Source organism: Phodopus roborovskii, unplaced genomic scaffold, assembly GCF_943737965.1.
Source record: "Phodopus roborovskii unplaced genomic scaffold, PHOROB, whole genome shotgun sequence".
Taxonomy (NCBI): domain Eukaryota; kingdom Metazoa; phylum Chordata; class Mammalia; order Rodentia; family Cricetidae; genus Phodopus; species Phodopus roborovskii.
The window spans coordinates 5,791,237-5,813,068 of record NW_026126549.1 but is presented as its reverse complement, the minus strand read 5'-3'; the positions used below and the strand labels follow the sequence as shown (position 1 = coordinate 5,813,068).

At 39.8% G+C, this 21,832-nt stretch overlaps 1 protein-coding gene across 1 annotated transcript in view; it reads left to right on the top strand.

Annotated features, from left to right (window-relative positions):
* The window catches only part of Jakmip2 (janus kinase and microtubule interacting protein 2), a 142,475-nt gene that overhangs the window by 96,603 nt on the left and 24,040 nt on the right, over window positions 1-21,832 (top strand). The window contains exons 4-16 of the mRNA XM_051200883.1: window positions 2,524-2,733; window positions 4,506-4,604; window positions 7,962-8,108; window positions 8,714-8,854; window positions 10,926-10,982; window positions 11,886-12,005; window positions 13,216-13,344; window positions 14,899-14,982; window positions 15,672-15,734; window positions 18,530-18,628; window positions 19,492-19,590; window positions 20,394-20,447; window positions 21,238-21,303. Of these exons, the coding sequence (XP_051056840.1) occupies window positions 2,524-2,733; window positions 4,506-4,604; window positions 7,962-8,108; window positions 8,714-8,854; window positions 10,926-10,982; window positions 11,886-12,005; window positions 13,216-13,344; window positions 14,899-14,982; window positions 15,672-15,734; window positions 18,530-18,628; window positions 19,492-19,590; window positions 20,394-20,447; window positions 21,238-21,303 (1,368 nt within the window). The remainder of the gene's footprint in view (window positions 1-2,523; window positions 2,734-4,505; window positions 4,605-7,961; window positions 8,109-8,713; window positions 8,855-10,925; window positions 10,983-11,885; window positions 12,006-13,215; window positions 13,345-14,898; window positions 14,983-15,671; window positions 15,735-18,529; window positions 18,629-19,491; window positions 19,591-20,393; window positions 20,448-21,237; window positions 21,304-21,832) is intronic.

The window sequence follows — 21,832 nt, the reverse complement described above, 5'->3', positions numbered from 1 at the left end:
GGAAAGTGTTTCTTTAATGTATGTGTCCCTGTCTTCACTTTCTCATTTCCATTTCCTACACCTACCCTCACCCTCATATGCACTTTTGGACCTGGAGGGAAAGAAATAAAATCTGTTCTTTCTATAAAATATCACCAAAGAATTCTGCAATGTATTCCTTCTCATCCACAAACTGGAGCACTGCTTAATTGTGCAATATTCTGAGAATCAGATTGTGTTTTCCCAACCACTGTATAACAGAGCCCCCTCTATTGATAGATATTCTACAGGAACCCACTTTAGAAAATTCTTGATGCTGTGTAAATACTCTTGGAGCTAGTATGACACAGTGCATGATAAATGGGCTCTTACAGACAAAGTTAAAGTATCAAGATTCATCACAAGGCAGGGGACAATGACCAAATACTTAACCTTTCAGGTTCTCCTCTGTCACATGGTGATCATGGAGCCTACTGAACAGGGCATTATAAGAAAGTGAGATAACTTGCATAACTGTAGTGCATCCAAGACTGTAGAAGATGAGATTTCATTTATAATACTAAAGATGGTATTTATAATTTACAATACTAGAGATGAATGCATGAGGGTTTAATGAGTTGACAGCCTAGCATCTGCCATTAACTAGAGGGCATCGGAAGCAAACAGGAATGTGCAGTTTATGAGCTGTATTAAACTGCAATGAACACTGTGTATAACAGCTCTGACAAATGGATGAGTACTCAGCTTACCATGACTCAACCATCTTCACAGAGTATGAAAATGCAATTGCTGTTCTATCCCAAATCAACAGGACACTATCTCAATCCTCAGCAGTTATCAGTTGATGTTGCAGGACAGTGCAGACTTCAGTCCAATAGTCTCCAGTGTTGACTTAAAACGTAGTCATGTAACCTAGAGTCAATAGCCAGGCATCATCGTGTGGAAAATGAGGGACTGTGAAAGTAGATCATTTTCTGCTCTCCTCCTCATCTAAAAGGCACACCAAAGAAATTCACTAAGTGAGTCATGATATGTGAGAAAGGAGAAAGAAGAATGACATTTGCACTAAATGTCTTTTCTTATTTCCATTTCAAGTATTTACATAGAATATAGTGAAATGAGACAGAAGTTTCCACCCAGTGTCTATCAGTGTCTATAATCTCTTCAAAAACTGTTTCAGACATTTTTATTTTTATTTTTAACTCTTTGGGGACCTGCCACCCAGTTCTCAAATAAACACAAAGAGACTTATTCTTACTTATAAATACTTGGCCTTAGCTTTGCTTGTTTCTAGACAGCTTTCCTAACTTAAGTTATGCTATTTATCATTAAGATATGCTATTTTGCCTCTGGGATTTTTAACTCTTCTTTATTTTATATATCTTTCTTTCCTTCTTACTCAGTGACTGGTTGTGTGGCTGGGTAGCTGGCCCCTAGATCCTCTTTTCCTTCTCTTTTTCTCTCTCTTCTTCCTTCTTTTCTTTTTCTCCTTCCACTTATTCTTTCTTCCTGCCAGCCCCACCTATCCCTCTCCTGCCTAGCTATTGGCCATTCAGCTGTTTATTAGACCATTCAGGTGTTTTAGGCAGGCAAAGTAACACAGCTTCACAGAGTTAAACAACATGAAAGAGTGCAATACATCTTTGCATCATAAAACAAATATTCCACAGCATAAATGAATATAACACATCTTAAACTAATATTCAACAACAGACATTAATTTCTTTTATCATGTGTTCCTCATCTAGGGACAGAAAACTGGTTCCAGTCCAGTAGAACTCTAATCCATTGGTACCTGATACCTCTGCCTTAAGTTGAAAATTAATATATTTGAGACCACATCCAAACTTAGCACAAATGAGTGCTAAAACCAATAACTGTATGCCACAGATAACAAACACTTTGACTAAAATTAATAGGCATTTTTAATCACTATTCTAGTTCTATGATGCTTTTCTGACAGTAATGGTTGCTAAGGCTGTCTGCCTGGAAGTATGGGGAGGGAAGGAAAGGCCACACAACAGCAATGGTTAGAAGAACCTCCTCCAGACACCACCAGAATAGACATTCCTAGAAAATTAGTAGACCAATACTAGGAAGCCTGCATTTCCTCCAGTTGCAAATGACTGGCTGATAGTATCCATCAGTGCTAGGATCAAGATCAAATACTTGTTCCCTGAAAAGGACGGTGATAATTTATTTGTCTTTAGAAATATCATAGTAGAATATTATGTATTTAACTTTATTAAAGCAAGTGGTTCATTTTAAACTGTGCCATTCTTAGCCAACCCAAACCATTTCAAACACTACGTAGAAGGACAACCCCCTTATAGGATATACCAAATAGGATAGAGAGAGAGCCTTTTATTATTCAGTGTTTGCTTCATGTTAAGTTTGAGTTTCAATACACATGCCAGATTCCTTAGGGTGTTTTTGTTTGTTTGTTTTCTGAATCATCATAAGAAGAGGTGGGCTTCCCATAGTGAAAATGGGATTTATTTATAGCATAGTTAAATGAAGTGCTCTGGGTCTCATTTAATTCAGATGGATGAAATCAAAGCCAAGGACAGGATCATCTTTTCCCTGGAAAAGGAACTGGAGACCCAGACTGGCTATGTACAGAAACTCCAGCTGCAGAAGGAGGCTTTGGATGAGCAGCTCTTCCTGGTCAAGGAGGCAGAATGTAACATGAGCAGCCCGAAGAGAGAGATTCCAGGAAGGGCGGGAGACGGCTCTGAACACTGCAGCAGCCCGGTGAGTCCATTTGAGTTGAGATTGAACAACTCCAGAGTCATCTTTTATTTAGCTCTCAAGTTCTGCTTTTTCACTTAAGCTATTTTCCTATTTATAAGTGCAAAGAAATCAATTCTCCCACCTACTATAAAACCAGCAAGTATCATGGGAACAGCTTTTCTAGACTCACAGACAATGAAGTGGGAAGTCATATGCCACCACGGCCTTTAATACCATCATTCTTTTGGGAAGCAGAGGTAGGTGGATTTCTGTGAGTTCAAAGCCAGCCTGATCTACAGAGGGAGAACCAGGACAGCCAGGGATACACAGAGAGAAAATATATCAGAGACAAAAACAAAACAAACTTGAATCTATTATAAGAATCATAAATTAAATGAAAATATTAGCCTATTGCCAAGATTGGTAAATTCCCTATGTGTGAACAGTTGGATTAGAAATTGACAAAAATAGTTATTATCTACAGGGGTGGGTTGTGTGCCTATAAGAAAGATTGAATCATCTGTAGCCATAGCACAAAAACTTCTACTCTGAATGAACTTGCCACTTCACTAGATTATCACCATCTTATAAAACTTTTTTCCAAGATACAATGAGAGACATAAGCTAGCATGTAATAGGCTATCAGATGATTTATTTGCAAAAAAAAAAAATGGGGGGGGTGAAAATGTGTTATTTAGGACCAAAATAATAAGTTCCAAAGTATTACTTAGAATAAAGTAAGGAATAATTCATGAATTGGTTATCAGAACACACACACACAGAAAGAGAAAGAGAGAGAGACCCTAGTAGGTGGCAGGAAATATATAATGATGCAGCACACTGAAATTTTAGTTCTTCTATTAATATAGCATAATTAACCCCAAAAAATGAACTTTAAAGTTAGACCTCTTGGTTCAAATTCATTATCTGAGTGACCTTAAGCAAACCACTTCCCTGTTCATTGTCCTTATCTGTAGGATGAGGGTCATGGTGGTTTCTGCAAGGCTGGTCTATGCATTAGAAGCTGTAATACAGCTTGTATTTGTAGAGCATTGTATTTGGTACATAGCCTCCATAGCTCTTATTACTGCATCCACCGTAAGACCAGGGCTGACTTAGAACCATCTCAATTTAGCCTGTTGTGCTGAATCCTCTAGGATATGATGCAATATGTGTGAACCACTATCAAAATGAAAACCAGTAATAGTGTCACAAGCATGTAATTTAGAGTAAGCCTGTAGTAGAGAATTAAGCTGTAACTGCTGTGTATAAGGTGATTCATATAATTGTTATACTGTGCAAATGTTTTATTCTAGATTATATTGTGTACCCTGCCTTTTGCACTTGAAGGTAATATATGTTTCCCCACAGTGATCTTTTTCTTCAGGAATATAGAAAAATTCCCTAAGGCCCATGTCTACTTTCTAATTGGTCCACTCTGTGGCTAAGTATGATAGCAGACTGTTGTCTGCTTCATTGGAAGCCATGGGCATTTGCAACACAAGGATAGTCCCTGAACTTCACACCTCACTTTGGTCACAGGACAAAGACCTCTGCATAAGTCTGGGCTCCATGGTCTGCCTGCTATGTGGAACTCATTTGTAGTTTTTATCAGGCTTGGTGTTCAACCCAGAAGTAAATGTTGGGAGTTAGGGAGGGTAACTGTGTTCTAGAACATTTATCTATCATTTCATGAGCCAAACTGGAAGAAAGGATACTATTACATTCATGAATGGTTTTTCAGAGTTGGTAAAGTGTTATTGAAGAGATACTTGTTTAATTCTTGTGTGTAGGATTTGAGAAGAAATCAAAAGAGAATAGCTGAATTGAATGCTACTATAAGAAAGTTAGAAGATAGGAACACCTTGCTTGGAGATGAGCGAAACGAATTGGTAAGTTGTACACACACTGTTTTTACTGTGTTTTCTTTGATGTTAGGCTATAAAAGTATGCATTGTGTTGTATAGTTTATCATGAAAAAAATGAGCAAGTAATAACAGCATATCCAGTACATCATGATAAATCCTCACATAGTGGCTGCCCCACAGAACAATCTTCCAAGTGAGTAACTGGAAAATGACTGAGAGCCCTCCCTCCAACCCAACACCCACCTAATGATGGCACTCTGATTTCTACATAGGTATCTGTCATAATTAATTTTAAAAGTGTAATTGTATAGTATGCCTGTGTGCCTGGCAGCTTTAGATCAGCCCATGTTGCCTGTGAGAGTCTCCCTTGAGCTGTGTGTGAAATTATTCTCTTTGATTACTCTATAGCATCCAGTTAACATATTGCAATACATGTAGCCATACCTAACGGGTATTTATGGAGCTTCTGAGTGGAGTGGCTAGGTATCTGTGATGAAGAAAATGCCTGTTGCCTTTAGGCTTAGGAATTTGGATCCTGCAATGAGGTCAGCTGCTTCCTGACATTGTTCTAACATTTTAGGTTCTCTGTCAATGTGTGAGGGCCTCAATGTTTCCACATCTTTGCCAGCATGCACAGATAACCATTCATTTCAACCATTTCGGTGGCCATGCTATATATTCTTATTCTTGTTTTTGTTTTGATTTTCATCTTTACTAATGAGGTTGGAGAAGCTGTCAGATATCTACTGGGCTGCTGGGCTTTCTTTACACTCTGCCCTCAGCATTTTGCTCTTTCTATATTCTGCTTTATTTTCTTAAAAACATTGGAACATGTCAAAATTAGACATTTAGACATACTGCTCTGTAACTTATATTTTGATGGTGTTGTTTATGGAAAGGTGACTTTAGCCTTTCCCTTAATTTGGGGCCATTCTCTCTAGATCTTACTTTTAGGCGTCTCTCACAGGCTTTAAGTGTTATAACATATTGCTATTTCATTCTATTTTAAAATAATGCCACGTAACTTCTTCCAGAAAGTGTGTGGCTCAATTTCCAAACATCTAGAGATTTTTAGATTACCTTTGGTTACTAATTACTCCTTAATTACTCACCACACTTTGCAGTATTTCATTCCTGTTTTCTTTGTGGTCATAGCATAGGATCAATGTCTTCTTTTGCTTTCTACTGTTATAAAACAACACGACCAAAAGCAATTTGAAGAGGAAAGGGTTTACTTGGTTTACATGATCTCATTACAGTTCATCATGAAGGGAAGCCAAGGTAGGAACTCAAACTGGGACTGTGGAAGAATGGTACAAACCTGCTTGCTAAGGCTACCTTGCTTAGTTTTCTGTATTATACAACTTAGAGCCATTGATCAGGATTCGGTACTGCTCACAGTGGGCTGGGTCCTCCCACATGGAACATTAATCAGAAAAAAAAATGTCTCCCCGGCCAATATCTAGGGGCCATTTTCTTAATTGAGGTTCCCTCTTCTCAGGTGACCCTAGTTTGTGTTGAGTTGGCAATAAAACCAATCAGTACAGTCATTTTTAGGAATATCTCATATTCTCAGGAAAGAAAGTTGTGCTCTATAATCTTAGTTATAGTTTTAGTCAAGTTTGTTGCCTTGTTTTAAATTGTCTATATGCTTCTAATATCTCTACCTACTTGTTTGCTCAACAAAATTGCCTATGTCTCATTATTAACTCTGCCCATTTTTCTTTATACACATATTTGAAGTTTTGTTACTTGGTAGGTATAAATTAATATTTACTAATGGTTTTGGCATGTCAGCCATTTTATGATTATAAAATACTATGTTTCCTCACACCTATATGTTATTAGTTAAACTATAGCAGGGCTTCTTAGAGTTTCCAAATATCTTTTTATTAGTGTATATACATATGTATGCATGGTTGATTATATATGTATAGCTTTATTCTTTTCCACATATGAAGGCCTGTCTTTCTGAAGAAATATTCTGCTCAGTGCTTCCAAACTCCCATGATTGGATGCTAGGCTAAAATTAGACAGTTCTTTCTCTTCAATGTTTATTTGAATTTTCTCTGAATAATATGCACCAAGTAGACCTAAATATTTTAAACACAGGACATTAACCTTCAGAAGAGATCAAGATTGCAATAATTTTTCATTACATGTACTCAAAATTTTGTCTTGATAAGTCAGACATCAAAACTCAAAAGGTGTTATGCCAGATTATTTCTGAAAAGAAAATCCCATGTTTTTGTCATTGCAGTAATACTGTAGTTTTCAAACTGAGGTTGGGATAGGACTGGGGGTAGTGCTAAGAGTTACAAGTGGAGTCTTGTTTATTTGTGATCACAGGTCATTTTCTCCTTGATCTCCCCAAATCATAGATTTCCATAAGAGAAATTATGATTTTTGAAATTTCTGATCGCCCTTTTGCTTGTGACAGGAAAAGAACAAGCTAATCATTAGAATGGAAATCCAATCTGTCTATATAGATTGGCCTATAATACACCAACTAAACAGACGTGTTTTGAAGATGAAAGGAAGAGCTGCTGATGGTTACAAGACAACATTCATACAGTTATCTTTTAAACTAAATGCAATTTATGCAACAGGTATAGTCATGGCAATTGGCAGGGTGTTATCAACAGGCCAAGGGTAGGGAGCTGCTCAGCACCCTGTGAAATATAGAACAGGGCCCATGACAACAACAGGAAAACATAAACTGCTTTACTGAGAGGGAGGAGATTTCAGCAAGACCTTTTAAGAAGGCAATGCAGTTGGAGAACATTAGACTTGGAGCCATGTGATGTGACTATGAGGTTCAATGTGCTTCTATGTGTTCCTGAGCCAATGAGAGGTCCCTCCTGGTCCAGGAGTGGATGTGGGCATGCATGCGTGAGTGAAGAGAGGGAAGTAAAAGGAAGCAAAGAGAACTTTGGTTTCTTCTAGCCACTTCCAGCAGCATCTGTAGCACCTCTGTTAATGTAACGGACAGGACAGGATGTGAAGGCTATGCTATAAATGCCCTAGGGCCTGGTATCATGACCCATGGCCTTTAATCACAGCACTGGGAAGCTGGAAACAAGAAGATTTCTGTCTGCCCCATGCTAGTTAGTTCTACATAGTAAGTTCTGAGTCTACGAGCACTCCGTAGCAAAATCCTGTTAAAAAGAGGGAAGGGAGGGAGGGAGGAAAAGAGAATAGCCACTAAATGAAACAAAAAAAAAATTGTTTGGTTAAATGGAGGACAAGAATGTAGTGGTCAATCCTGGGATACATGGGGTGATGTGTCAGCAGGGATGCTTTCCTTCTTTTACACTTGATCCCCTTCTGCCCTACTTCCCTCAGGATACCAAAACTAAATCTCAATTAATTTATTTCTAGTTAAAACGTGTGCGGGAAACTGAAAAACAATGCAAACCTCTCCTGGAAAGGAACAAGTGCCTCGCCAAGAGAAACGATGAACTGATGGTGTCTTTGCAGCGCATGGAGGAGAAACTAAAAGCTGTAACCAAGGAAAACTCAGAAATGGTGTGTATCGCAGACTCTGTGGAAGCTGCTTCTTTGTCCTCTGGGGTCATGTGACCTACTGGTTTTCTTTGAGGTTATTTCTTATATGCAGCATAGACTTCCTATCAAGAAAGCAAGGGAATTTTAAGAAGAAAGCAAAAGAAGGGTCTGCCTCTCAATCATATAGGGTTCTTAACCTTGCAGAACTGGAGGACCTCTTCCAGGGTTGTACTCACGCTTAAAATACTTGAAAATGGAGAAGCAAAGCCTCAGTGTGGTTCCCCAGGCCACAGAAATGGAGAGCGAGCTCATGCCTGGCTTCTAATTTGCTTGATAGTTGGGAAATCAATATCATGGACTGTAATATGCACGGATAACTGATATGATCCTACATTCCTGAAAAGACTTCTGAGATAAGATAGCTATAGAAATGTTCAAAGTTCAGAAACGCTGCCAGGAACTTCAATGTTTGAGAGCAGATAAAATGTACTGGAGGGTTTTAGTTGGTATATATAAAAGTGGAGACAATATTAAAATTAGCTGAGGATCAATTTCTACAAATTTACCAGTGACTAAAATTGGAATTTTTAAGCTTTCTGCTTGTAATTTCTTCTTCTCCAATTTAGAGAGAAAAAATAACATCTCACCCACCCTTAAAGAAACTGAAGTCTCTGAATGATCTTGACCAAGCTAATGAAGAACAAGAGACAGAGTTTCTGAAACTGCAGGTCATTGAGCAGCAGAACATCATTGACGAGCTCACAAGGGTAGGTGAACCCATCTGCAAACCCCTAGCTATTCTCAAGGATGGGTAGCCAACAACCAACACGTGAGGAAGAATTTAGTAATCTTGGATTGACTCCGAAATCCCATATTCATGTGCCCAGCATGTAAATATGTACAAGAAACTCTATCCCAAAATGCTAATATCATTAAGTTGATTTACACCTTCCAATTATAACCATTTTCCAACTAGTCTAGACACATAACTATAAGCCACATGAAAGGACTTTCCAGATGCATTGTTATGTAAGTCTGCATGCCTTGTAGTTGTTTTCCATTGTCAGGCTTGTGAGGCTCCCAATTCAATTTTTTGCCTACACAAACAGGACCATATATTCCTTGTTTCTAACACCTAATTAGTGCATAGCACATAGATATGATCTGTTAAAGCCTTTATGAGTGAAGAGCAGTGTCCTAATTCTGTGATAGAGCAAGAGTTCCAATCTACACTTGATTGATAGATACTTCAGTACCTGTTTGACTAGGTGATTACTGCCATCGCCTTTGCATCCAGTTTATATTTCTGTTAGCAATATGGTGGAATAAGACCTGAAAACCTTCAGGCAAACCTTCTGCCAATGGCATCTTTATTTCTTCTTATTTCAAGAATAAGCCAAAGCCTGTAGACTTGAATGAATCATGGGAGCAGGTGGACTTTTACATAGTCTCCAGAATATGTGAACTTTGGTTCACTGTCATTGGGAGTAAAGGAGTCTACTTCTCTCTGTAATTAATTACTACTCACCCTTTTTTAAAAAAAAAAAAACTGTTCATTGTTACTGTGTGTTGGTGCCAAATGTCTTTAATCCCAGCACTCAGGAGGCAGAGTCAGGAAAATCTCTGTGAGTTCCAGGCCAACCTATTCTACAAGTTCCAGGACAGCCAGGACTTTTCCACAGAGAAACCCTTTCTTGAAAAAAAATCATCCATTGTTCATCTATGCTATACTGTGTGCCTTCTAGAGAGTAAACTAAGTGTACAATGTGTAAATTTTTAAACTTTCTGAGTTACATTGAGGATGCATGATCAAAATATTTTATATATAAAGGTAAAAAAAAATGAAATCTAAATGCCAATGTTTTGAATCATATTCAAATGTAGTGTGAAGCCTGGGTCACTCATTCCTACCTTGATAATTTCTAAATCTCATGCAGTCACTGGTCTAGGGTTATACCTGGCTTTAAACACCCTTAAATTAAGCTATAAGCTTCTCATTGATTGGGGAGTTCCATGGAGCTCAAATACACAGGAAAAAAAAACAAACAAACAAACAAACACACAGAGAGAGACAGAGACAGAGAGAGTATTTAATGCTTAAATCCCAAGTTGTTCCAGTATCTATGCTCACAGCATGGAGTCACGAAGCTTATCACAGTCTGTAGGTATTCCCCAAAGTTATTCAGAAAGCCACAGACATCTCTCCAAATAAAACAGAAACAAAACTAGGTAACTCCAGCAAAGTAGCTGCTCTGCTTCCTGTCCCATCCTCACCAGCTGCAGACTCAAAACAAGGTTACAAAAATAGTCGAGGGACACCTGCCTATGCTAAAAAATGACAAAATGTAAAACATAAACCTGTGTTCTAATTAGAAACAATATTTTCTCACCACAAATGCAAAGTAGTTGTGGGCATTGGAAAGCATAACAACTACTCTTTGTGGGACCCTGTTTTCAGGTGTAAAATGAAGAAATACAGCATACTTCCTGATTAAATGGCAGAAAAATTATAAGATACATACTCTGAAAATATTGGCACATCACATTCAAATGTTACCAAATTTATAAAGTAAAAATCACATTCCAGATAAAAACGTATAATCTCTCAGGGGAGAACAACTGTCTCGGAAAAACAAAACAAGGGACAACCCCCACCTTACCCCCCTACCTCCCTACCCAGTACCCCCCCCCAACTCCCCATCCACCACACAAGTAGCTCAGCAGGTGAGTTCCTTTCCCTGAACCAGAGGCTCTCTTGGATCCAATGCCCTCTTTCAGCCTCTGTGGGCAGAAGAAAGTGACAACTTTCAATCTGAAAAGTCCTTATCTGTTTTCTAGGACCGAGAAAAACTCATCCGTAGGAGAAAGCACAGGAGAAGCTCGAAGCCAATCAAGGTAAAGGGGGACACTTTTATCTGGCATTTGCCAAAAAGAGCCAGGAAGGGAGGCATGCCAAGAAACCTTCCTGCAAAGATGTGATAAATTAGACTCTCTTGAACAGCAGCAAACGTTGAGCAGTTAAAAAGAAAAAAGAAAAAAGGAAAAAAAAAAAAAGAAGCTCTTGCCATTTCTCAGTTTGAAAATGGCTGTGTTGTGCATTAATCTGAAAGGCTATGACTTCCTCTAATAGGAAAGTCAGTAGATTTAATATTAGAGGGTTTTTCTGACAAGTGGGTGGGTTACATTCTAATTACATGTAAGAGATATACATGGTAGATATCTTCCATTGAATCGTATTAGTTTCTGATATCTGTCCTGTAACTGATAAATGTGTTTGAGTTATTATCATTTGGGAAATATTAGTTATAATGACATTCTCAGCCCACCATTATTCTTATAGCCCCTTACAATGCACAGGATTTCCTGGTTTGGATTTTTGTGATTGTTTTTACCATGTATGTCACTTGGTCTGGGTGTGGGATTGGATGACTAGAGTTAAGACCATGACCTCTTTTACATGGGTGCCTCCATTTTCAAATCCCCTTAGGCCGATTTTAAATACTAAAAAGAGTAGGATGCATTGACTCATCATGGCACAGAAGGTAAATTGAATAGATTATGATGGCTTTAGGACCCAGCCAAATAGTCATACATTTCTTCTGAGTATGTCAGAAGTGAGAAACATGAGGAAGAGATGGATCGGCATTGTGTTCCTGCCTAGTGTTTGTATTTCACCCAGGAACGTTAACGAACCCATGATCTCTGTGCTCATCTGTATCTTCTGTAGTGAATGGGATTTGAATATGGCATTCTTCACTGACTTTCAAATTAGTAAGTCTATACTTTCTCTCCACTTAGAGGCCTGTTTTGGATCCATTCATTGGCTATGATGAGGACTCTATGGATTCAGAAACATCATCCATGGCTTCCTTTAGAACAGACCGGACACCTGCCACTCCTGATGATGACTTAGATGAAGTAAGCCTTTTCTTTTCTCTGGTCCTCTATGATATTATCACCAAATCTTCCCTCTAAGGGGAAGGAAAAGCACAGAGTGTTCTTGTAACAATGACCAACCTTGAGGTCATGCTCCACTTTGACAACTCTGGAAAATAAGTATCACCTACATCATGGAATCTCTCTAGAGACTTCTCAAACCTTCTGTGTAGCTCTATAATTTGGTTACTCATCTCAAAAGCAATTTTCCAAAAAAAAAAAAAACTTCATCTGTGGAAGGGAAGTTATGAAAGGGAAAGCAAACCCAAGAGGCTTTTAGAATCAGACTAAGGCAGTGTTAAAGTAAACTCCATGTTCTGTGGTTTATCTTCATCAGAATGATCCAGGCCCTTCAGCTACAATGAACACAGCTACTAAGTCAGCTAAGTCAGGATTTAGGGAGTGAAACCTCTCTGTCCATACTGTTTTTTATAGGCAGGGTTCCATGGATTGTTAGCTGTCCCCAGACCCCTTAAACAGCTAAAGGTGTGTATAAACTTCTGATCCTCCTGCCTCTACCTCCCAAGTTCTGAGATTTAAGTTGACCAGAACACCTCCATATGTATGTATGTATGTATGTATGTATGTATGTATGTATGTATGTATGCATGCATGTATGTATAATGCTGGGGAGTGAGCCAGGACTTTGTGCATGCTAGACAAGCATTTTACCATCTGAATTTCATCGCCAGCTCCCCTTTCCACGTTTTTGAGCAAATTCTCTGGTGATGATTGAATTACGCCCCAAATCTAAATTTCTAAGTTCTGAGGTTGAGAAGGGGCTTCATGATTTATTAGAGAAGAATTATAACATAAATTAATGATTTATTTATATATCTGATTGCTTGGAAAGAAATGAGAGTAAAGGTTTACCTATACTTGCCTCAAATTTAGATCCAAACTTTAGGTATGATTTCTTATTTGGATCTAAAATTGGGTATTATTCAAGGCAAAATGGGAAGTAAGCATTAATGTTAAAAATATAACTTTCTTTCGTTAAAATAATGTCTTAGATTTTTCCAACTATGTTGAACTTACTCTGTATTCACATTTTCACCAATAATTCAGAATTAAAAATAGATCAAATAAGTCATATTTCTTTACAAAAGTAGGCAAATGTCACTGTTCACACAGAACACAGGACACAGACATAGCATAATTACTTTTGAACTTTTTGCTTTTCAAACCCCAGAGTCTAGCTGCTGAAGAATCCGAGCTACGATTTCGACAACTAACAAAAGAATACCAGGCCCTCCAGAGAGCATATGCCCTCTTGCAGGAGCAGACTGGGGGCATCATAGATGCTGAGAGAGAAGCCAAGGTGAGTGTGGACCTGCAAGAGGGTCTAGAGTCAACTTGCAGGTGTTGCATCACAAAAGCACCAAGGACATTCAAATGTCAGCAGTGCAGCTTTCTGTGTGCCATTTTAGCCTCTGGAGCTTTTTTTTTTTTTTTTTTTTTTTTTATCTAATTCTAACTTCACATCTAAACACATAAGAACCAGTAAAGATCAATGCTTTTGCTCCTTTAAAGATATCGGATGTGTGCTTTTTATATTCCATACTTGAAAACTTATATTTTCTAACCCATATTGGATTTTGATGATCCATTTTTTAAGTTCTTTGCTTTAAAATAATTTTGTTTTTCAAAAGTACTGATTAAGCCATTTTCTCTTCTTAATTAAGAAGAGCAAAACATTGCATTTACAACTCACTAAGAATTTTACAAGATTTGAATGAATCCTTGTGTCAGGTCTAAGGCAGATGTTTTTATAACAGAAGAATTTAAGACCCAGAGAGATTAATAGGCTTGCCCAAGGCCACACAGCTAGTATGTGGTAAAACTTGAATTACCACTCAATTATTATTCGGTCTACTTTCTTCCTAGAATGTCATAATTGTCACTCATAAGCCTTTCTTCAAAAGAAGGAAGGACAGAGTAAGGAAAGGAAGAAGGGAAGGAGGGAGGGAAACAAGGAAGGAAGGAAGGGAAAGGAGGAAGGGAAATAAGGAAAGAAGGAAGGAAGGAAAGAAGAAAGGAAGGAAGGGAGGGAGGGAGGGAGGAAGGGAATTATTTATTCATTCATTCGGTGGAAGTTAAATTATTTCCCCGGGGTTCTGATGCTAGCACATGAGCCCAGCCTTTAAGCTGCAGAGTCAGAATCATCAGAAGAACCAGCCTTATGAACTTTGGCAAGAGACAAGAAGGAACATGTCTCCGCAGTGCTGTTGCTCACTTTTCTTTCTGAAGGGATCACAACATGCTGGGAGGTGTCACAGCAACTACTCTTAGTCATGTAGACAGTAGATAGGTACTGCACATCTATTTTTAAGTTGTAGCACAGACAAGCACACACACATGTGGGTAAAGTTAAAGACTAAACTTTGATTTGGGACGGGAAAGCCATCTTGAGAAAGAGGGGCTCTCTTATGCTCATGTATTTTCCTCAATACTATCATATTTGAGGTTTTCACTGTCAGTATTTGTTAACCCTTCATACTGCATTACATATATGTGTGTATGTGTGTATATTACACAAGAATTGAATCTGAAGAGGAAAATAAGGTCATAAAAGGAGGTCATTTAGATAGAGTGATGGTGAGTTACCATGGATGATTTAGAAACAGGAATGTCACCTGAGGTGGGAGGTGGAGTCTGGAGTATGGCTGGAATCATTTCATGGTTGGCTGAAAAGCATGCATGGTAGTGTGATGACAAGTGGGAGGTTTAGTTAAGACTCTAGATCTTTATCATGATGGTGACTTAGAAGACTTTTGTTCTTGAAAACCCCTTCCCTACACAAAAGAATTTGCTGAGCACTAGTGAAGGACATGGTCATGTCACGCATTGAACTCTGGAATTTTGATCTCACCAGGCACAAGAGCAGCTCCAAGCAGAGGTGTTAAGATACAAAGCCAAAATCGAAGATCTGGAGGCAACGCTAGCTCAGAAAGGGCAGGTAGGTGCTTGATTGATAGCTCTTCTGCAGATGCAGCTGCTTCAGGCTGTGTCTCCTCTGGCTCACCCCATGCATGGGCCACACCCAGGACATGGCTTGGCTCACCACAGTGACCTTTCTCAAACTGTGTCAGAATGTAAACTATTCAAGTCCCTGGTGTTACTCTCCCAGAGTGCAAACCCAGCCACAGCGATGAGTGAAGGTGGGAAGAGAGAGGCCAGAGGGAAGGGCACCAGGTCGGACAAGGCCTGGAGCTGTGGAAAACTGCTTAGGCAGGGCTTCCCTCCCTAGCGTGTTCTTTGCCTCTGTGCTCCCATATATGATTCTGCATTGTAATGTTTTCCATTCATATGTATTCGAGCCTGTGTGCATTCTGACCTGTTTTCACTTTTTTTTTGCCTGTGTGGTCACTTCTGAGTCCCCAGAAGGCTGGTCCTGGATTATTCAGACTGGAAAAGATAGAGATAGTAAGTGATGATCTATGGAAAGAGGGCTAATTTGTCCTGGCAACTTTGGCCCCAGAATCCTTAAAGAAGTAGCTGGCAAGGGTGGATGTCATTTACCAGAACCAGTTACTCTGTGCAGGCAAACCGGGTGGAAAGAACACGGCTCTGGCCAACTTGTTTGAGGACACATACTCCTTCGTGGCACTCTGAAATGCTGACTGCGCGATATTCTTTGTCAAACAGGATTCACACTGGGTAGAAGATAAACAACTTTTCATTAAGAGAAACCAGGAGCTTTTAGAAAAGGTATGTTGGGCGCACCACCCTAGTGGGACAGAGGAGAAAATGATGATCCAGGAGCAGCAGGGGGTGCTCTCAGGAGTGGCACAGGGGCCAGGGAAGGGGAGGCTTTCCCGCCCGCCGCTGCTCTGTCCTCTGCTGCGTGCACAGCTGCATCCCATTACTGCCATCCCCATCTGTTAAGTGGCACTCCACTCGTGCATGGCTGTGGACTTGTGAGGACCTGATTCCTGTGCCCCACCTCTTTGTTTGCCATATATATGTATTGTATATATGCTGTGTGTGTGTGTGTGTGTGTATGCGTGTGCATACATCCCCATGAGCATCACCTGTGTGGTTGTTCACCCGCCTCCCCCTAAAAGAAAGAAAGAAAGAAAAAAATTTCACTGCACATGTTGTTTTGTATAAGAAAGTGACAGAATATGTCTGAGCTCTGACTTCCACAGACTATATTCTCACTTTTAGACATATTTGCTAAGCTTGGCTGCTTCTTTTACTTTTTAAAGAAAGGGATTGATTTTTTTTAGTTGCATCCAAAACAAACAAAGAAAAAAACTCATGTTTGTATGTTTTGTAACCAATAGATCCTAATGAAAGATTTAAAACATAGTCTTATACTTAACAGAAATAGACTTGAAAGCTTTTGAATATAGAAAACCTATCTTTTGGTCAATTCAAAATTATGTAGAAATTATTTTACCATGCTTCTGATAAAAACTGACCACTCTGCCCTGGTCCTAGTGTGAAGGAAAAAGCTAGCCTCTTCCTTCTAGTTTGGCAAGGCTACTGCATCCTGTCTTTCTCTAGGTGTAGCAGGACTGAAGTCCAGAGGTGGCCAGTACCCAAAATTCAGACATTAAGGCTTCTATAAAGAAATGTGATTAGGTGGGCCTGATAGCACAAGTGGCTAGCTACTCAAGTGGCTGAGGTGTGGGGGGAGGGGGATCAGAACTTGAAGGTCTGTTAAGGCTACACAATGAGTTCAAGACTAGACTGGGTAATTTGTGAGATCTCTCTGAAAGGAGAAAAAAAAAAAAAAAAGAGGATTCAGTGGTAGAGCACTTGCCCAACACATCTAAAGCTCTGTGTTCAATCCCTGTTACAAAACAAATAAAAAGTTAAGTAATAACATGAGACAAGAAAAAAGTCAGTTGTGTGCCCCCCCCCCACACACACACATAGAGAAGGAGAGAGAAAGAGAGAGAACACAGAGACAGATGGACAGAAAGACAGAGAGGTTGACAGGGTGCATGGTGAAAAACCCCTGTTGATCATATTGATCACATAGCTCCTCATCTTTGCTCTGTTGCTAGCTGTTGTCTTACTAATCTCAGAGATGTCCCATGGTGTGTTGTTACAATCCTTTATCATGCTATTAATTTCAGTATGCTTTCTGATTTCCTTTAGTCTGATTTATTTTTGTCAAAGAGAAATTTTTGGGCTATGTCTTCTAATTCATAAACACACACACATACACACACACACACTGAATATTTTACTTCAGGTATATGTTTTGGAAAATAAGATCTCTATAATTAAAACCTCTGTATTCCTATTTCTACATGTACGCTTTCAAACTGCCACTGTGAATAACAATTGCTTCCTAGTTAATGGCAAGGAAAGCAACATATAAAGACCATCAGATTCCTTAAAATCCACAGGGCTCTCAGATGTGATCCCTGCCTGAGGGGGAGACACATTGGTGCACTTCTGAGTTAACCCAATATTTCATGCTTCATCGGGTTGTACAGTATGCCTTTGAGAAAGTCATATAGGACAATAGTGTGGCGCTGTGTACCTGTAGTCCCTAGGAAACACTAAGGCAGGCCACCAATGGTGGCCAGGAATTTGATGCCAGCCTGATTCACATAGAGAGACCCAGTCTTAGAAAACCAACCAATTGGTAGCAAATAAACAACAACAAATGGCCTCACAGGACAATGGAGAAAGTGGTGCCATTTGCGAGTGTTTGGAGGAGCCGAGGTACATAAGGAACTTACAGATTGGCATTTGGGGAAGTGAACGATATTCTTTGTAATATAGAAGACAGAGGAGTGTTTTCCAGGTGGATGAGAATGGAGAAAGTTCCTGGAATCACAAGGTAGATCAGGACTGCTAGGTGTGTGTGTGTGTGTGTGTGTTGTGTTGGGATGACTACATGTTCACATATGTCTGTTCAGATATGACACTGATAACATTGAATAGTGAATGATCAAGGATTGAGCAATTTTCTAAGGTTTAGAATCCATACTATAGAATCTCATGTCACTCTATTCAGCAGTCAAAACTCTCAGTTTTGTAAGTACAAGCTGTTTAAAGCAATTACTGTGTGTTTCAGAATTCCTACAAAAGTATACGTCAAATCTTAGCAAAAGGTTGTGTTGAGGTGATGGGCATGACTTGATTAAACTTTAGCCACAGACTTCTGTAATTGTGAGCTGTATATTAACGGTCAAATTATTTCTGTGACAACTGGTATTTTTAGAGATAAGCATGTCAATTGCCCTCATAAGTGTCCTTAAATTTGTTCCCAGCACACTGTATCTGACCTGTGCGGGACATGTGTTTCAAATTCACTGTCTACAGAAGCTCTAGCCTTCATGCTCAGAGAAAGGCTCTTCTTCACACGTGTCTCTGTGCTTTCCAAAATTAGCTGAAGGGAAGCCAAACCTACCCCAACCACATCTCCTTAGGGATGGTTGTCATGATCCAGAGCAAATCCTACTCCCTGAGTGGATGCAGACTGTCCATGCTTGTTTTGCCAAGGTGCTCCTTGCTAACTCCAGGGTTTACTTTATCAGATAGAGAAACAGGAAGCAGAGAATCACCGGCTACAGCAGGAACTGCAGGATGCCAGAGACCAGAATGAGCTGCTGGAGTTTCGCAACCTAGAACTAGAAGTAAGGAAATGCTGGTGTTAATGATACGATGATCATGATATGTGCAGAGTGTGTTAGGCCTGGGGGCCTGAAGTTGGCATTTCAGAGTCATACTCTCAGAGTGGACTCAGGATTCTATAGTTGTTCCCAAGCCATGTGACTTGTAATGGTGAGTCTTGAGGAAGCTTAAAACTTTCCTCACAGGGACTGTGCTTTTCCAATAGCTGGGTAACCGATTTTAGGAAATACCTAAATTAAACAGGCCAAACTTGAGGTGCATGTTTTGGGTTTTTTTTTTTTTTTTTTTTTTTTTTTTTTTTTAAATAAAACATGTCATGCCACACCTTCATTGTATTCTACAAAATCTGACTGAGGTTCTGGGTGATGACAAATTCCTGTTTGAGTTTTTCGTTATTTTGCTAGTGATGTTTGTCTTGAGGTTATTTCAGATTAGGTCTGGAGGTGAAGTTAGCCACTGGGGAGGAGAGTAAGACATCCCTGCAGCCTGTGTATCTAACCCTTAAAGAACGAGAGGATGAAATGTGCAGAGGCTCTTTATCACCATAAACCTTCAGAGCAAGACCACCCTCTGATATCTGAAGGGAATAAATATTCATACTGTTTAAATTGCATCTCCACTTGCCACATTTCCCTGAACAGGAATCTTCAAGGATGGATGATGCCATCCATAAATTTTCTCCCATATTTTTAGATGACTGACTGCTTAATTCTCTTCCATTCAATTTAGGCATGTACATCTTGAGTTTATTTTATTTTATCTTTTGCCCAATGACACACTGTTAAATGGCTGTACCAGTATAAAGAGACAGCTAGCTTAGTGTTTGATATGTTACCACTTCTTTACTCTTCTTATATCCTTCAAGGAGAGAGAGAGGAGATCGCCTCCATTTAATCTACAAATTCACCCCTTCTCCGATGGTGTGAGTGCTCTACAGATCTACTGCATGAAAGAAGGTGTTAAGGTAGGCTGATGCTGGATCTTCTGTATGTGCAGACATTAGGAAAATGGGGCCTGGGAAAGGAATGGCTGCTCATAGCCACTCTGTATGTCAGTGCCTAGACAGTAGGACAAAAATAATCGCACATCTATTGGAAAGGCAATAGGACATAAAACAAATGTTTGACAGAGACATAAAGGGTAATAGCAAAGAACAGGTGGGGGCACTTGGATCAGAGTAATATAGGGAATGGTGCAGGATCAAAGTGTGCATTAAAATAAATAGTATTAATTGCCTCAGGGAAGTATTAATAAACTATGTGCTCCAAGAAACACAATTCAAGGATAGCCAGACAGAACGTGACACCTGAGTCCCTTTATTGCGGCTTCCCAGATGCTACAGAATTCATTGTAGGGGGATTTTGAGTGAGACGAGACTTCTGAAGTCATCCAGTTCTTGCTGCTTTTGATGGATTCGATTAAATTAGGATTTTAGCCCTTTAGGAGGGACTTAGGCTTAATAACTTGCTATTTACTAGACCAAATGTGATCCTTTAGTGCTTAGTGGAACACATTTTATGTAGCAATGTTGAGACGGCTGGTGTGATTCTGCTCCCCACAAAATAGATTGCCCAGCAGTTCTCATAAAAGACATGAGGACTTCCTCCTGAGGGACAGCTGGGGTATCTCTTACTGGGTCTGGCTGGTCCCTTTACCTTCTGCATGGCTCTCCCTGCTTCCTCTCTCAGCTGCCCAGTGTACCCGCGTCAGTGCCCTTCTCTCTGCCACATCTGGGCCTGACTTGAATGCCTCTCCTTGATTTTGCAGGATGTCAACATCCCTGATCTCATAAAGCAGCTTGACATCCTGGGTGATAATGGGGTAAGTAAGGCACTGATTACGTGTGACAAAGGTGTGGATTGGCCTGAAGAGAGTTAAGAAATACTGGCAGTGTGTGTGCCAAGAATAAGATAATGGCAAGTAGACAGCATGTACCCTCCTCACAGAGAATCCCACATGCCAAAGCAGCCATAGACATGATGGGAAGGAAACCTCAGAAAGGAGATGTGGAAGAAGGTTTATCATAGGAAGGCTTCAGGTTGGAATGCAGACCACATTTACAGTGATTAAAGCTAATTACCGCCTGACTGCAGCTCACAGGCATCCCGTGTAGAATTAATCAGCTAGGCAGTCGGAAAGACTGCTAAACACTAGGGTTGTTGGCAGCCCTATAAAGTGAAGCAGGAGGCTATAATCTTTCTTTCTTCCTTTCTTTTTTTCTTTTTAGCAGCTCCCTCTGAGCAGGGCCAAGGACTATTAATTCAGGGGCAGCACCACTCATAACAGCATTAAGGTGAATGGCACACTTAGTACATTGAGGAATGTACAAGGAAAACGGCGCCCCATTTCCCCCTTGAAAATGAGACCCGATGTAATCTTGTCAGAACTGCTGTGAGGAGTCAGCTCCTTTGTTCAGGGTTTCTTAGCCATGACTGTAATAAGGTGCAAAGCCTATACTTTGCACCAAGGCTCTGTGTGAAGAATTACTATATTAGGAGTCAGAACATACAAAGGCTATTTGCATGCATGCTGTGTTCGCGGCACATGTGTTTTCCATGGTGCATAGGCCATGAGCATTCTCACCTCTCTGTCTTTCCTCTGTCTTTCACAGAACTTGAGGAATGAAGAGCAGGTGGCCATAATTCAGGCCAGCACTGTGCTGTCACTGGCTGAGAAGGTAATGAATGAAACTGACATTTCCAGTCATTCAGTGTTTGAGCTTGGTATCTGAGAGCAGGAGTCTGAAACACCTGCCCTGTGCACCCAATTTTGCATTATTGAATATGTGATAAGTGATGTGATCCAGGAGAGTGAGAACTGACAGAAGTCTATATATCACTCTAGGATGGATGGATATTTTTGCATTAAAGTCACTTGCAAAATGTATCATTCATCAAAATGGAGACCCTTCTCAGTTACATTACTCAAGCAATCCCAGTGAACTGGGAAGCTACTAAGAAGGGTTTTGTTGAGAGCTAGTGAAACTAGAGTTGCTCTAGTCACTGGCTGTCCATTTAGTGTGTACACACCTATTGTTCCCCATAGATTCTGTCTGTGGCTTGGTCCTGACTTGACTGCAGCCTCTGTTTGAAAGCCCAACAATATTGGTGTACTGCTGACCTCTTGTGTCTGAACCTCGTAAATGACGTTACAGATGGAAGAGAACCAAGACAGGGAAGCCAGATTCATGGTTGTGTCCAAGTCTA